Raw genomic sequence first — 18186 nt, 5'->3', positions numbered from 1 at the left:
GGCCAATCTCGGTCTGCATCCTCAAAAAAAATCAGAACCAGGGCCATGAGCCGTAGCTGGGCCCGGCTCCATATCAGAGTTGTCCCCAAAAGATGGCGGGGGTAGGGGGGCGCTTTCTTACCCCTGTGTTCCCACGCGCCACTTCCACCTTGGCAACAAAAGCCTCCAGGATCGCCAACATAGCGTCCACTGATACATCGGGTGCAGGGGCACCAAATTAGGTGTTTCAGGGGAAGAGGTGTCCGCTTTTGGCGCCATGCTGACCCACGCGCCTAACATCCACAGGGTCTCCAGGCAAGGTAACAACAGCCTACCCTCCTAGCTTCCACCGAGACGAGGCCCCCCCCCCCCAGAGGACTCACCACCCTTGAACGGTACCGCACAGCTGCCGTCCGCTCCCTGCTTGAGATGCTCTCTTTGCAGCCGACCTGTGTCAGTCTGACCCCCGCAGCGTGTCTGTTGATTTGCGTGGGTTAAATGCACACTAGAGGCCAAAAGCCCCCACAAAATGGGCGCCAAGCGGCCGTACTGTAAAACGATGCAGACCGCAAGAAAATGGGCGCCGAGCGGCAGAAAGAGGCCAAAGAAGCGCCGGGCACAGCCAAAATGGCTGCCGACAGCATGGAGGGAGAAACACACAGGTAAGCAAAAACTGACACTCTTAATGGCAGCACATTAGCACCCCAGTAGCGGACATACATCGCAGTTCCTGCCATAGACGGAGCCCCCCCAGGTAACCCCCACCCCCCAGCAGCCACCCTAGCTCACAGAGCCCAGGGAGGAGGGGAGGAAAGGAAGGATGGATCCCCCTATTTGACCTCCCCAGGAACGTCCAGCTATGTCCTCCTGCCGAAGCAGGAGATTACTACTTACCCTTCCTGCATGGATTATGCTGAAAGCCTCCCAGACAGACCATCTTCCGCACGGTTACGGAGGCGACTGTCGGCCTGGCGTGCTGTGACTCAGCCGTCTAGACAAGTCATATGCGTGCCCCGAAGCTTGTAGCTCAGCGGCCACCCGTAGAGCGACAGGCATGTCGTGGATGACCCAGTGTGTAGCTAAGGTCGGCACACGCTTGCTGGCCAAAACTGGGGCGACTAAATGCCTGTCACCCAGTCGGCAGTTGATTGCAGGTAACAGTAACAAAAAATAGAAATAAAAAATAGAAAATAAACCTCAAGGTCTATGGGCCCGAAGGGAGCCATGTCCTTCTGCTTTGCTAGGCAGAAAAAAAAACTGAGCAGGGAGAGGGGTTATACACAGAGGGCCCACCCCCTGTACGGTACTGTACGGTGTTTGAGGTGATTAACACTTTCTACAAGTTTCTGCCTAGTCACTCCTGAATGAAGGCTAATACCCACTTTGAAAAACATATTGTAAAACCCTAAAATGAGTGTAATAAAATATAAGCAGCTCTGTAAACAATGTAAGATGAAATTTCCGTTTTCAAAGGTATTCAAAAATAATGCTAATGTCCATAAACATCACCATGTGACAAAAGTGAATATGTGCACAAATTCCAAAAAATATATATAAATGTGTTTAAATATTTATTAAATATAAGTCCATATAAATCACATCAAGTAGGTTTGTGAAAAAATAATTATATTAGCTTCCAATCTTCCACCACACCTGGTGTCAGTGAATCCTCTCCCGTCAGATGCAAAACTCACCAACTCAAATTGCCTCACACTCTCGTTTTCGGCGTGTAAACGTGTACAAAAAGACCTCACTGGTAGGTATAGCAGATAATCCTAGTTCCAACCAATCCAACCAGAAAGCTCCACATGTAAATAAAAGAAGTGCTCAAAATAGCGTGATACCGTAAAATCAGTTTAATAACACACTTAAACCTTCAAATATAGCACTCACATGAATCTCAAAAAATAGAGCAATACACTGCACCGCAAACACTCGTTCAGAGATGAACCGAAAACTGAGTATATTGGTCACAGCAGACCCAAGGTGTTAACTGATCGCTCACCACCTCCCCGCTGTTCCTTCCTGGATCTCTGCTTCCTTGATACTTCACACGTTCACTTCAGATGGTTGCCGCACAGCCACGCCCCGACATGTTTAGTCATAAAAGACTTCGTCATGGGAAGGCAGTTTGAGTTGGTGAGTTTTGCATCTGACGGGAGAGGATTCACTGACACCGGGTGTGGTGGAAGATTGGAAGCGAATATATTTTCACAAACCTACTTGATGTGATATATGGACTTATATTTAATTAATATTTAAACACATTTATATATATTTTTTGGAATTTGTGCACATATTCACTTTTGTCACATGGTGACGTTTATGGACATTAGCATTATTTTTGAATACCTGTGAAAACGGATATTTCATCTTACATTGTTTACAGCGCTGCTTATATTACACTAATTTTAGGGTTTTAGAATATGTTTTTCACAGTTTAATTTTTTAAAAGTAGCTGCTTTACTCTTTTGAAAATTTGATTATCACTATTTGTTCATAAGCGCAGTGGTGGGAACACAGAAAGGGCGGATTCATTTTTGTTACACTCATTTACATAATATCCACTTAGTCAAGATTGTTGCCGTGTCCGTCCATGAACTAAAGAGAAAACTAGTAGCGTGTACAAGGCTTTAGGGTACCCAGGGGCATAGTCCACTAATGTCAGGATGTATTGTTCTGCAGCACTAGGGCACAATTAAAAAAAAAAATAAAAAAAATAAGATAATAGTTAAAAAACACAAGGTAACTAAAACAAAACTGACCCAAGGTAATTACAGCCGCTTGGTAATGCTAGGTTCATACCTATGCATTTACAGGGGCTTCTGCACAAAGGGCAATAAAAAGGTCCCTGAGGCTTTTTAAAAATGCAGCCGTAGAGATATTGCATGGTGCTTGGCACTGTGTTTTCAGATGCGTGGGGGTGCCATTAACGATAAATGACAGCACGCGTGTATGCAAAAGGGCATCAGATTTTGACTGCGACCGATTGCGGATGTGGTAATAGGTGCGATTTATACACTGGCCTGCACCCATGACCACCTGCAACATTGTGAACCTAACCTAAGAAATCTGACACTTTTGTTATTGTAGTATGGGCCTTAAACTGCTGAGAACACCCCAACAGTCCCAGCTCCCCAACTGCTTGCTCATACCTTATGTTCATTCACCAACCACCTTCTGTCATCTCCACCTTAATATCATATACCGTGTCCATCGCTTTCCGACACAGTATATAACCTAATTTCTAGTGCAGTGGAGTTGAACTTTAAAATGACAGAACTAGCAGTTTTGTAAGAACAGTTATTTCATTGTGCTAAAGATTATCCCTAGGCAAAAAAATACTTTAAAAAATAAAAAAGTAATGGTACATTATATAAAGTGTATAATGTTGTTCAAAAGCAAAAAGACATGCTGCCATTTGTGATGCCATACATGGAAAAAAAATGCCATTCCGTATTATAGTGTGTCAATTAAATCTTTATGTACACAGTTTTGTTTTATTTTATATATGGTGCAATAAGGATTATTACCACATTAGTAGTGCATTATACAAAAAGTATATTTATCCTTCAATTGAAGAACAACTTATTTTCCCAACTGTACAATTCCACCTTGACGCAGGCATCTGTTGCAAGACAACAAACTCCAGATTAGAGACACCCACACAAGCTAATCAAATACATGAACACAGCTAACCTCTTACAATCTGCAGCAAAAAGGGCCTTCCTGTCTCCTCGGGAAACAAAATGAACGCAGCAGATCATCTTCTAACAATATAGGGGTTGAAAGTGGTCACTAGCTTTGATGAAGGATTACTATCTATGGGTAATATTGGGTTGTATGTAATGCATTCCACAGTAATAAAAATACAATTTGGTGTATTTATCAAAGAGGCAAAACATACCTGGTTACAGATCTGATTTTGTAAAGAAGCCAACGGACCAGAAATTTTGATTAAATATTCATTCATTCTTTACATTGCTTAAAGAGAAAGCTTATGATTCTTTACCGTGCAAAAGACAAAGAAAGCAATAGAACCATTAAGCTGATTTTGCCTTTTAACAGTTACGTTTTGGGGCAGTATTAGATATCCTGGTCAAGAATGTCAATCACCACCCACAAAAAAGGCTTAAAAAAGGGAAAATACTTGTAGTTTTGATACAGAATGCTGTAAACATGAAGATGATACATATAAGGGAAAATGTCTGATCCTGCAGATAAGTCCAACTTGCTGTTTCGAAAAAGTGTCACCAAGAAAGCAAATCTATAACCTAAAATATAATTTTTGGATTGGTCAAGAAACTTTTTTTTTTTTTACAAGAGACAATATAGCATTCAGTCTACTTACCATCTATATTAAGCATCATTTTCCACATGGCAGGTCGGACAGATTGATGGAACCCAAACCAGACTTCTCTTCCGCCTCCCAAGGGGTGATCATACCCTTCAGGTGCAGAAAAGAACGAGCGTCCTACAGGGGTGTACCTATGAGACCGGTAAAATATTTAATTGTACTAAAGCAACCAAAATAAGTACATTTCCACAGTGTAAAGCTTTAGATTTAGTTTCAAACACATTGCTTGAAAGGAAATTACCAAGAACTCTGCTTTAGAAAAATAGAACTTCCAAAAGTTTTAAAAATAAAAAATATATATGGTGCTGCTTTCTCATAAATGTGAAACCTTCAATAAATATAAAAGTGTACAACACACACACACACACACACATCAGTGTAAAAAGGCTACAGGAAAAAGTCCTTAAAGCCGTATTATACCTAAAAACAAAAATGTTATTGCACTTTACCAATTCTTAGATGAGGTGACTGCATTAGGTTTCTTTTAATCTATTGATCTGGCCAGTAAGACTGGTATTTTTCAACTTTTACCAGACTAAGCTGTCCAGTAAAAGTGTCAGAGGATTGCGTATAATAGTCATATTTATTCATGAAAAACCTTTATTCCAAAAGGAAAATAAAACAACTTTTGCTGCAGCAATTTAAAAGTGTTCGCAGGAGTTTGGCTTTCATTTGCTGCTCAAGGCCATCTATTGCTGTCAGTGCATCCATTACCCTTCCCACAATTTGACAATGATGCTTTCCAAAAGGTGTAGTTAAGAAAACGAATGCAGACACCACAATACAGGCAAATTATCCCACAACCAGTGCTGCAGCAAAATGACTCACCAGAGAATGATAACCTTGTGAGATTGAGGATACGTTCACACTAAACGCGGGTTTGAAATTATGCGAGTTCAGTTAAACTTGCACAATTTCAAACCCGCATTTCAGTGCAAGTTTGGAGCCGATTTGAAAAACATCTGTGTGGGTTCATGCACAGATGTCTATTTAAATCGTCCCCGAAGTCGCCAAAAGTAGTGCAGGAACTACTTTTGGAAATTAACGAGGCGCCGCAAAGTTGGCATTGCACAGATTGGGACAGAGCCATTGCCGGCAATATGCTGCGATTTGGCATGCGATTTGACATGTTCGATCATGCCGATGTGAACGGGGGCTAAGCCCTACAGATGTCTTTCAAATCGCCCCCAGCCTGGCACTGAAATGCGAGTTTGAAATAGTTTAGCTGAACTCACGTGATTTCAAACCCACCTTCAGTGTGAACGTATCCTTAAGGTTTGATGTACTTATTATGAATCTTTAATTATCAATATCTCTTACCAGTTCTCTTCCTATTGCAACATGAAAGCAGGGGGAAAAAAAACTTGCAATAAAACGTAATATCATAATATCTTATTGGTTAAAACCAAGAAATCTAAACTTCCGAATCATTTAGGGCAACATTTCTATGTGCCTAGACTTTTTTTTTTATATAAAATCCATTTGTGAGAAACACATCAGTAGCAAGGTCCTTGGCACATAGTTTTAGTTCCGTAAAAGGTCTACGGATTTGCACTATCCCAATAAGGTGAATACTGAAGTGAGGTAGGGTGTCCTGGCTGCTGACACTCTGGGGAATTGCATGTCCTATCTGCAATGGAAGATACAGTCACTAGCAGAACCCACGCTCTTTAAAATGGGGAACATCAGAATCCGGGATTTTGGAAATCCCAACACGACGAAATAGGTAACCAGGTCAAATTCTTGGGGAAGTTCACAATGTCTGAAAATATGAAGATCTAGCAACCTCCAGATGAGATGCAGCAGAGTTCAGATGAAAAGACCAACCAAATAGAGCAGTGGTTCTCGGGGGTCAAATGATGATTTGCCAGGGGTCCCCGAATCCTGGGCTGTTCTTGAAGCCCGCACTGCTCTCCCTGCCTTTTTGTGGCCGCCCAGCTGGGCTGTTCCTGGAGCCTGTGGCCTCCCACTCAGCCTCTTTGCAGCTTCCCATTCAGTTCACGGCATGGGTGGGGGGGGAAGAGGCTAGAGGTCAGCGGACTGGTGAGGAATGTGAAGTGGGAGGGGCTGGAGACCCCATCTCCTGATTCTGGCATAGGTGCCACTGCAACGAGACGCCACAAAGTCAGAGGCACAATGAGTAACACTACCTGTGATTATAGTTGCCATTAAAAGTCCTCACAACAGCTCTCAGATCGGCAGGCGACCTTGTTCAAGAGCACCTAATTCACTCATCCCACCACCCCCCCCCCCCACCAAGGAGTAAGAAAAGGAATACAAATAGAGAATACATGGAAGGGAGAGGAAAAGAGGGGTGGAACAAAGAAAAAGGGAGAGAAAGAAGAAGAAAGATGGCTAGAGAGAGGGATGGGGGGGGGGGGAGAAATTTGAATAGAGAGAGATAGAAGGGAAAGAAAGGAGAACAAAAAGAAAGAGTGGTACATCCTAAAACGTACCAAAAGGGGTTTAAATACTGTACGAGTGGAAGGGACTCAGGGAGCGCTAAATGTCTGTGGGTTAGGGGTGCAAATGACTTGTCTTGTCCCGGGTGCTGACAACCCACGCTACGAAAATAATTTTACTGTTAGGGGCCCCCACAACTTGGGAAATTTTATCAAGGGGTCACGGCACTAGAAGGGTTGAGAACCACTGAAATAGAGGGATCTCACTGCTGACTCAAGAAACAGTTTTCTAAAAACAAGGGAGTAGGCAAGCAGATTCATCCATGAGGAGATTCCACTCAGGTTAGGGGAAAGGGATCATTTCCAACCTGGCCAGAATTTGGAGATAGTGAGACTTCTGAGTTTGAAGAAGCCGCTTGGTGCCTGTCCAAATTACAGATACTCCAACTCAGAGGGAGACTAAAGGGACAGCACAAGAAGAGGAACCCATGTTAAATGGAATTCCCAAACAAACCAAAAATCTCAAACAAATGTTAGGGGCAAAGGTACAGAATAAATGTAAAACAATAGGACCTTAGGCCAGCCCTCAAAATTTACACTTGCCTGCTCGCATTTTGCGAGTAAATTTTTATGTCTGGCGAGTGTGGGCTGCCTGGGAGCAGGGGGGGGCGAGCAAGGAGAGGAGAGTAGAGTCGCCGCTGCAGCTGCTGTCGCCGCCATTGGGTTGTTCAGAGCGCGGGGAACATTACAGCTTTCAGTTTAATAGCTGTGTTCCCCGCCGCGTGCGTCATATACAGGCCGCCCCCCTGTCCGGGCACTTTGATAGACAGATCACCCGTCCCAGGATTGAATGATCTGTCTATAAAAGTTTCCCGGACAAGGAAGAGGTGCTGTATATGACGCACGGTGGGGAACACCGCTATTGAATTGAAAGCTGTAATGTTCCCCGCGGGTCGAACAACATGGCGGCGGCTTCCGGCTCCTCTCCTACCCAGCACAGGTAGGCTGCAATTGTGGGGGGGACTCTGGCTGCAATTGTGGGGGGGGGGACTCTGGCTGCAATTGTGGGGACATTTTGCTGTACATTTTGCATTGGTAGACATGTGCAGGCTGCATTTTTGGGCACGGATAAAGTTGTTGTTAATATTTATTTTTATACACTTAATTCTGCATAAAACATTTACGTGTAATTTCATGAGATTTATGAGGGCTTGTCTAGGGGCGGTAATAGGGGGCGGGACATGATAGGGGTTGGGCAGGGCAACTGGTGGCGATTACGCCTTGAGGCCTGGCTAGTAGCTCAGGACTTGAAATTTTGAGCCCTGCCTTAGGCCATTGGTTGTCAACTTATGACCTCAAATGCTGCCCCTGATATCACCAAAGGACCACACAATGTTCAACATATGTATTGCTTTAGAGGACCATTAGAAACTGCAGACCTAATAAAAGGAAGCAAGTGTCAGATAGTGTGGGCAGGCTATATTTTTGGCTAGGGATATTGTGCAGGAGGGTGCTAAATAGTCAAGTGCTTACAAGGTAAAAGCTGTAGAAACTGACTTCTGAAGGCTACAAAATCCCTCAGAAGAGGGACAGGGTTAAATAGAGCCAAATACCACAAGGTGTACAACCATCTGTGACTGACAAATAGGCTCTCCTGCAAAAGCAGCGTGTCATGTAATGCAATTCAATTTTCAAGAGTAGGTGCTGCCAGAATAGAAATCCGATCACAGAGTGTGGAGTACCAAAACAAAATGGGAGCAAAGCACATTGGAGTGCAGTCATTCCAGAAAGGAAGCTAAACAAAGCCTGATGCAAGGGTCTGGTGGTGTATAAATTACAAGGAAAAGCATGGGCATCTAAAACTGCGAGAAAACCTCCAAAAAGGGACCCAGCTGGATGAACAAAGTCCCTCACTTAAAAAGGGGGTGTACTTTTATGCTGGAGGCTGAGCAGATGAGACAGAGGATTTCTGGCACAAGACCTGCAGCTCGAGTGGAAGGTTAACTGTTATATGGGGTACTATTGTATTAGCAAAGAAAACATTTTTCTCCACCCCAAGTTAAGGCAAGCGGACAGCCTGAGCACCAGAGGTATGAGGAACAACATTGTCAAAGAGAGAATCAGAGAGGTCTATCCTAAAAGCGCAAGTAAATCAAATGTTCCTTAAGCATATGCTTAGCATACCAAGAACAAAGCTAAAGTGATCTAGGCATCTCAACAGACGTTACACCCATGCGAGAGACACGTTTAGAAGCTTGCAAAAGACAAACCACAGCTGTACCAGAGGGTTATAGACATTTGTTTTAAAAGCTCCAAGACATGAGTGGTCATCCTTTAGAGAAAGGGGTCTTTTAAGAGACTTGACGCATAGTGACATGGATTTACAAATGGTGTTGTGTTTGGTGATATATTCAATAAAGGTAGATAACTAGAGGATCTAAAGTGGGCATATACAACTAATAAATTCCCTTTCGAGTTATCAGAGGAATGTTTTTACATATCAAATGTACTGGGAATGTCTTTACATCTGTAGAGTTCTGAAACACCCTACATGCCAGAACAGTAGGTTGATCCTCCAACTGCAGGGTGAAAAGACGGCATCAGATTACTAACACCTCCTGGTAAATCTCAGTCATATGGAGTTTGCTAAAATACAGTTTCTTCAAGAGATGATATGAGGACTCTAAATCAGAAATGGTAATAAAGGAACCAAGCACACTTAGGTGGAGGTCCAGTAAAGTCATAAGTAGATTATGTCATTGATGATGCTGGAACGCACTTAGAGCTCCTGTGAGAAGATTGCTTTACGAGTTCTTCACAGACCAATACAATTCAAAAGTAGATACTGGAGGTCCTATGGACACAAATGAAGTCCAAGCCTCATGTGGTACAGCTATACAAAAAAGACGCTTATGAACATTAACCTATAAGAATAGGAGTTCCGAGGATCTATGTCATTCACTTCTGGACTTACAAAGAGATCGTCCCTAGCAACAATGGAGGAATATGGGCAACCATAGCAGTAAGACTTTCCTTTGTATGTCATTTCATGTATATTCATTTTCATTAAAAAAAATAAAAAAAAACACAACGCCGACGTTGCACTGTGGTGCTAAAGCGTTGTAGGTGGTCAGAGGTAACAAAGTCACAGTAGGCCAGCAGTGGAAAGAGACCAGAGAGTGGTTTATTCACAAAGTGCTTGAAAAGCAGGAGCACTAGTTTCCTTTAGGCTCACCAGCAACAGAAAACGCAGAGAGTATGCTTAATACTCCACCTAGTAGACGACATCGGAGCTCAGTTACCTCAGTCTTAACGAATACGGCTGTTGGATGGTAGTGGTAGGAATTTTAAAATGGCACCCAATAGTACCAGCTGGGAGGTAGCACTTAGTGCTTTACTCAAAAATGTGGGTCCTCTCACTGGGTAAAACCAAAGGCTGTGCCATAGCCCTGGAACTAGAGTGTGCTCTGAGGCCAACCAACCCAGTACACAATTTTTTATCTCTCTAAATGGCAGAGGGATCAAGCATGTAAAGAGACTGCTAAATCTGGCTACAGTTGCAAAAGCCATCTGGAAACACATCAGGGCAGAATTTCTTCCCCATAACAAGTAATATCAGCGCACTAATAATTAGAATAGATCTTTAGAAGCCTACCACATTTAAACATCAGATGGAGGAGTGATCTTGTTCCCAAAATAGCACAATATTTTCGTTTAAGAACTAGGCTTTATCTGCCAAGGTGAAAACATAAAAAAAATTGCAGGCATATTAGAAAAATGTTTACCCTTTTGTACCATATAGCAATATTTAAAAAATGGGCCACTGTGTAGATAAAAGTTTAAAATAATTATTTAAAACACCCACTACACTCATCAGATAAGGCAAACCCTTATGACACAATGTTTTCCTGACTGTGCCAGGTCAATGCTTGAATTATTATATGGTAGGGCTTTGCATGGTCGCCTTTTTACTAAACTGGATTTTTGCTAGAAAATTATATAGAACCCACAAACACTATAATTTTTTTTTTAGCAAAGACCCTAGAGTATACAATGGCGGTCATTGCAACTTTTAATCTTGCACAGTATTTGTGCAGCAATTTTTCAAACACATTTAAAAAAAAACAGTAAAGTTAGCCCAATTTTTTTGCATAATGTGAAAGATGAAGTTACGCCGAGTAAATAGATACTCAACATGTCACGCTTCAACATTGCACATGCTCGTGGAATGGCGCCAAACTTAACTTAAAAATCCCCATAGGCGACTCTTTAATTTTTTTTTACTGGTTACATTCTTTGAGTTACAGAAGAGGTCTAGAATTATTCCTCTCGCTCTAACGTTAGCGGCGACACCTCACATGTGTGGTTTGAACACCGTTTTCATATGTGGGCGGGACTTGCGTATGCATTTGCTTGTGCGTGCGAGCATACAGGGACAGGGGCACTTTAAAAGAAAAAAAAAGAAAAAGAAGAAGAGGGAAAAGGGGAAAAAAATAGAGTTACGCTTACCGGTAACGTCTTTTCCAGTAGTCTTTCAGGACAGCCCACAATTGAGAGATACTCCTCCTCTTCCTCTAGGAAACACTGCGCCAGCCCATACATTTCTTACTCCCCCTGCCAGACCTCAGTTTTTATACGAGCACCTCCGGTCAGCTGGGGAGACACAAGAACATGTTAATAACATACTATTACATATCAACATCATGTCCTGGTCTTGAAATCAGACTTCCTCTATTCGGGTGGGTACCCAGGGTTGTCCTGAAAGACTACTGGAAAAGACGTTACCGGTAAGCGTAACTCTATTTTTCCCTTCCCGTCTTTCAGGACAGCCCACAATTGAGAGGATAATCGAGAACTTACCAACTAGGGTGGGACTATGGCTTGCAAAACCTTTCGCCCAAAGGCTTGCTCACCTGCCGAAACCAGGTCCACCCTGTAGTGTTTAACAAAGGTGGTGTAGCTGGACCATGTTGCTGCTCTGCAAATCTGTTCCGGCGTTGCTCCAGCTCTTTCTGCCTGAGAAGTTGCCAACGCTCGAGTGGAGTGTGCCTTTATTCCTGTAGGGATCTCCCTACAAGTGTATGCTTGCCCAATGCTTAGTCTTAGCCACCTGGCAATAGTGCGCCTAGATGCTTTGCATCCCTTCCTGGTTCCAGAAAATAAAACAAATAGTGAGTCTGACCTTCTAAACGGTTTAGTCACCTCTAAGTAATGTAGGATACTTCTCCTAACATCTAACGTACTGAAAGGACGTTCCCTTTCCCCCGAAGGGTTGGAACAAAAAGAGGGTAAAACTATATCTTGACTCCTGTGAAACTTTGAAGTCACTTTAGGAAGAAAGGCTGGATCGGTCTTAAAAACTACCCGATCCGGAAAAATAACACAAAAAGGGGATCTGATCGATAGGGCTTCTAGCTCGCTGACCCTCCTAGCAGTGGTCACTGCAACCAAAAATGCTGTTTTTAAGGTTAAATCCCGTAGAGAACAATTGTCTAAGGGCTCAAAGGGAGTACCCGTCAGGGTACCCAACACCAGAGACAGGTCCCAACTGGGGAAGGGTGGACCTCGAGCCGGTCTCTGTCTGGTTAGTGCTCTAAAGAACCTGACTACCCAGGGATTGGTGGCCAGAGGTTTTTCTAAATACACAGTAAGTGCCGAAACCTGCCCTTTAAGGGTGCTAACTGAAAGACCCTTATCTGCCCCACACTGGAGAAATTCTAAGACAGCCGTGGGGCTCTGTACAGAACAGGGGCAATTTACACACCATTCGTTGAAACGAAGCCAAACCTTCTTGTAAATTTTGCCGGTCTCCTTCTTTCTACTATTAAGGAGGGTGGCAATTAAACCTTCGGAAAACCCCTTGGATCTTAGTATGGCATCTTCAGTAGCCACGCCGCTAGCCTCCACCTGTGAACTTGTGGGCATAGGACTGGGCCCTGTGATAGAAGATCCTCTCGTTGAGGTAGAAATAAGGGTGGTTCTGCCGCTGTTTGAGGACTGAGAACCATGCCCTCTTGGGCCAGTAAGGAGCTACCAGGACTAGAGAGGTGTGCTCTGATTGAAATTTTCTCAGAACTGCTGTCCCAAAACTTCCAGCTTTGGGACAGGGCATCCACCCCCCGTGCTCCTTCTCCCCTGTTCAGGGAGAAGAAACAGGGGGTCTTCGCATTTTCTCTTGAGGCGAAGAGGTCCACCTCCAGAGCTCCCCATCTCTTGTTCAAGAGATGAAAGACCTCCTGGTTGAGGGTCCACTCGCCCTCCCTCAGCTGCCTTTGACTGAGGAAGTCTGCTGTCACGTTTCTTTCCCCCCTCAGAAAGACCGCTGAAAGGGAGAGGGTGTGGATCTCGGCCCAGCCCAGAATCTCTGCTGCCAGGGCCGACAAACTTTCGCTTCTCGTGCCGGCCCTGCTTGTTTAAGTAGGCTACGGCCGATGAATTGTCCGACCCTCACCTGAATGTGGTGCCCCTGGAGTTCTTCCTGAAAGAACCTGAGGGCTAGGCCCACTGCCCTCAGCTCCTTCCAATTGGAAGATCTTTTCAGATCCTGGTGACCCCAGGTACCCTGCGCTGGAAGGGATCCCAGGTGTGCTCCCCAGCCTTTGCCGCTTGCGTCTGTGGTTACCACCCGAGACACCGGGATAATCCACAAACGTCCTTGGGTTACGTTGGTGGCCTTCCTCCACCACCAGAGGGATCTTTTTACCTGAAGTGGTACCTGAACCAAGGAGTCTAGGGCTTCTAGGCTGTGATCCCAGACCTTTAGCAGGAAGGCCTGCAGTGGGCGAAAGTGAAGACCTGCCCACTGCACAGCTGGGAGGGCAGATGTCAACAGACCTAGCGTTGACATCAGGGACCTTAGTGACACTTGTTGATTGTTTTGGAGGGAAGCCACTGTTCTGTCCAATTTCTTGACTTTCTCTACCGGGAGGAACACTCTTGAGAGAGTAGAATCCAGCAGGTACCCCAGGTAGGTGATCCGTTGTGATGGATTTAAACTGGACTTTTCTAAGTTCAGCAACCACCCTAGGTCCGTTAGAACCTTCTTGGTCACTTCCAGGTCCTTGGATAGCTGCTCTGGGGAGGCTGCGAAAAGAAGCAGGTCGCCCAGATAAGCTATGATGGATACTCCCTGAAGCCGCAGAAATGCTATGGGTTCTGCCAGGATCTTGGTAAAAATCCGGGGCGAGGAGGATAGCCCGAATGGCAGAGCCTGGAACTGGAGGTGTACAATCGTTCCCTCTAGGTCCACGGCCAATCGCAGATATTTCTGAGAACTCTCTGCGATCGGAAACGTGCAAGTATGCGTCTCTGAGGTCCAGAGATACCATGAAACAATTGAGGGGAAGGAGGGCTCTGACTGTGTAAATCGATTCCATGCGAAACTTCCTGTATGAAATGGATTTGTTCAGAGGTTTTAGGTTTAGGATTAACCTGTATTTCCCTGAGGGCTTTTTTACCACAAAGATATGTGAATAAAATCCCCTTCCTTCCTCTGCCCTTGGAACTCTGAGGATAACACTCTGATCCTCTAGCTCCCTTAGAGCTCCCAACAAGGCTTCGGATTTCTCCTTGTCTCTGGGTAGTTGGGTGATTAGGTATCTCTGGGGGGGAGGCGATGAAAATTCCAGTCGGTATCCCCCTCTTATGACCGCCAGGACAAATTGGTTTGGGGAAATTGATTCCCATTGTGGGAGAAAGGTCCCCAGTCTTCCTCCCACCCTGACTAGAGACTCATGGGTTCTTAGGGGGCTGGACAGGAGGGTGAAAAATCGCTCCACCTCTGCCTCTGCCCTTGAGGGTCCAAACCCTCTTTTGGCCTGCCGATTTGGCCCCTTTCTGTTTTTGCGGACGAAACCCCCTTCCTGCCTGTACCGCGGCTTTTCTTTTAGGAGGAAAGGCCTTCTTTTTGTCCGCCGTGCGGTCTAGCACTGCTTCAAGGCCTGGGCCAAAAAGCAGGTCATCTGTGAAGGGAATACCACACAACTTGGACTTAGAGGCGCTGTCGCCAGTCCAAGTCTTGAGCCAGAGGGCCCTGCTGGCCGAGTTAGCCAGAGCAGCCGATCTGGCTGACATGCAGACTGATTCCGCTGAGGCATCTGCTATATAAGCGACTCCTCGCAGGATAGTAGGGAAGGAAGCTAAAATAGTTTCCTTTTCCGTACCAGCTTCAATATGCTCCTGAATCTTAGAGAGCCAATGTTCCAGATTGCGGGCCATTACCGTGACGGCAAGTTCTGGTTTAAGATTCCCGATAGTAGAGTCCCAAGTTTTCTTTAATAGGGAATCCATTCTTTTGTCCATAACATCGGACAAAACCCCCATGTCCTCAAACGCTAAATCTGTGTTTCTGGACACTTGGGAGAAGGCAGCGTCTAATTTGGGGCTTTTGTTCCAAATAGACGAAGGATCCTCTGAGAAGGGGAATCTCCTCTTTAGGGATCTGGAAAAAAAGGGTTTCCTTTCAGGATCCTGCCACTCCTTCTTAATGGTCTCAACCAGTATTTCATGTACTGGGAAGACCCTTTTCTCTTGCTCCTCCAGACCTCTGTACATTCGATCATGGAGGGTAAGAGGTTTCTTGTCGGTTTGGATACCAAGGGTTGTGTAAACTGCCCCTAAGAGGTCCTCTACCTCATCCAGCGACAACTTGTACCTAGAGGGCTTCCTGGACTCCCCGTCCTGGTCCTCTCCATCTGATCCCTCTTGAGAATCAGAGGTGGCACTATCCGGAAGAACCGGTTCCTCTTGGGAAGGGCCTGCGGAAACGTCTGCCATAACTGCTGCAATGGGTATGACAGGAGCAGGGCCCTGAGCCTGTGGCTGGGTTGTAACCTGGGTGGGGACAGCCAGAGGCTGTAACCTCTCAAACAGGGATTTAAATGAGGAGAAAGTGGACGACAGCTCTTTAACAGAGGCTGCGAGTCCTGATTCCTGTTCTAATTCATTTTCCCTGACTAAGGATTGAATACAATCCCTACACAGGACCTTAGTCCATGATTCTGGGAGGACATCCCTACAGGAGGCACACTTCCTCTTTGAGCTATGCCTTCCACCACCCGTTTTTTCAATGGCCTTCTGAAACACAGAAAGGGCAGAAAACAACAGTTTTAAAAAAACATAAATTTGGTTACAACCCTGGGAGTGCACCTAGCCCCCTATAAACCCTGGGACTAAGGACTCCCCCTCCCCTGGCCACCCAGGGGGCTTGCCTCCCCATGCATTGAACCCTTACATGGAGAGGCAAACCTAAGCTAGAGAGCGCCCCTCCCCAGGGTACTCTTACCTTAGGCTTGCTGGAGGTAGCGTCAGTTGTCAGGGCTGGCTCTGGAGATGCTGCCGACATGACCGCAGGTGGCTGCTTGCTGAAGAGCTTCTCTTCGCCTGTGCGAGATCCGACTCCCTCCAGCGTCCGCCCGGACCTCCTATCAGCACCGTGACCCGGAACCGGAAGTCGCGGTTCAAAGGGGAGACATGCGCTCTACGCCGGAAATGACGTCACCCGCCGTCCAACCCGCTCGGTTCAAAAAAATTTGCGGCCTGTAGTACAGGGCGAGCCTCGATGTCTCCCTCGCTGCGCCCCACTGGACGCGATAGGGGTCCCCCGCAACCAGCAGCCGCGCTCGGCGTGGATGGGGTGGCTAATGGTGGGCCTGCACCGCACCAGGATTCACCTGAAAGCCTCTGCTTTCTTTAAGGTAAAAAAAGAATGGCCTCAGTCCCCTGCCTGAATTGGCCTAGGTTCCCATGCACAGTGTCTCCCCACCGGAGGAAACACTAATACTGAGGTCTGGCAGGGGGAGTAAGAAATTTATGGGCTGGCGCAGTGTTTCCTAGAGGAAGAGGAGGAGTATCTCTCAATTGTGGGCTGTCCTGAAAGACGGGAAGGGAAAGTATAATAATATAAAACTAATGCAGCCATTGCATCTAATGATTGATAAGTTGCATTATATTACATTTTTGGTTTAATCCTTTCGCTGCCAGGTCTGTACGCCATAGGGCCTTGACAGCAGGAGGTTTTACACACATTCCCAGTGGCTACAGCCACAGGGATTGTGTGTAAATCTGACAAACAGACTCCTGCCTGTCAGGTAAAAGCATTGGGGTGGCTGCAATGCCATCCGAATTCTTCCAGACACCCCGAGTAATAGAGCCCCCATGTGCGCCCCTGCCATCTTGGGCTCCACTTGAACATCTGTGGGCTAGGGACCGACATAGCAGGTGCGCCGGGTAGAGGGGAGGGAAAAGAGCAGAAGCAGACACACATTTTAGGTTATCCTCAGGGCTAAAATTATTTTTTTAAAGCATGTGTGTAAAACAGCTTGAAAACCTCTTCAACTGGCTTTCTGCAGTAATTTGCCATAAAATGTGATCTTATACTCATCTAAGTCACAACATCAGACAAACACTATGGGCCAGATTCACAGAGCAAGTACGCCGGCGTATCTACTGATACACCGGCGTACTTTCAAATTTGCCGCGTCGTATCTTTAGTTTGAATCCTCAAACCAAGATACGACGGCTTCTGGCTTCGATCCGACAGGCGTACGGCTTCGTACGTCTTCGGATCGTAGGTGCAATACTTCGGCGCCCGCTGGGTGGAGTTCGCGTCGTTTTCCGCGTCGGGTATGCTAATTGCGACGTCATTTCGCGCAAAGCACGGCGGGAAATTTCAAAACGGAGCATGCGCAGTTCATTCGGCGCGGGGACGCGCTTCATTTAAATGAATCACGCCCCCAACCCGCCCAATTTCAAATATGCCGCCAGAAAAACACTACGCCGCCGTAACTTACGGCGTGAAATCGCTGAGGATTCGAAATTCCGCCAGGTAAGATACGGCGGCGTAGCGTATCACTGATACGCGGCGCAAGTGCAAATGTCTGTGAATCTGGCCCCATGTGCTTAAAGTGGATGTAAACCCACTCTCATCTTTTCTAAACTACTGCCATAGTGGTTACAAAGGATATACACGCCTCCTGCATGTATCCTTACCTGTCAAATGTCTCCCCTCTGTATGTTATGAGACCTGAAAAACTGCACATTCTGTGGGTGGGTCTGTTGTCGGTGGGTGGAGTCGTGATGTCAGTAGATTCTCCACCCACCTCTACACTCCCCTTGTCAACATGCATTTTCTCCTGTGTATTTCTTACACTGAACTTCTGCTATGATCACCAACAACCAGTCAAAACCCAGAAAAGTCACCACATGATTTCAGCATGCCCAATCATGCTGAGGTGTGGAGCAACTAATCCTGGGAAAGCTGAAGAAGAAAAGAGGAGGGGATTTGAAATACACTGACTGTCTGTCTCGGGCTCATGCATGGTCTGTCCATTTTTATCTTGCTGAAAAGAGATAAGAGGATTGCTCAGAGCTGGATTAACTCTTTGTGGCAAGACTGGGCACATATGACATAAAAATCCTATACTGTGCAAGTTTTAATTAAAAAAAATA

At 45.6% G+C, this 18186-nt stretch overlaps 1 protein-coding gene across 2 annotated transcripts in view; it reads right to left on the bottom strand.

Annotated features, from left to right (window-relative positions):
• Positions 1-18186, bottom strand: part of LOC120926968 (protein argonaute-3) — a 234305-nt gene that overhangs the window by 100461 nt on the left and 115658 nt on the right. For both annotated transcript variants that reach the window (XM_040337320.1, XM_040337321.1), the window contains exon 5: positions 4331-4467. In XM_040337320.1, coding sequence (XP_040193254.1) covers positions 4331-4467 — 137 coding nt within the window. The remainder of the gene's footprint in view (positions 1-4330; positions 4468-18186) is intronic.

The sequence above is a fragment of the Rana temporaria genome, chromosome 2 (assembly GCF_905171775.1).
Source record: "Rana temporaria chromosome 2, aRanTem1.1, whole genome shotgun sequence".
NCBI lineage: Eukaryota > Metazoa > Chordata > Amphibia > Anura > Ranidae > Rana > Rana temporaria.
Note: the sequence above shows the minus strand (reverse complement) of the source record. Positions and strands in the feature narration are given on the sequence as shown.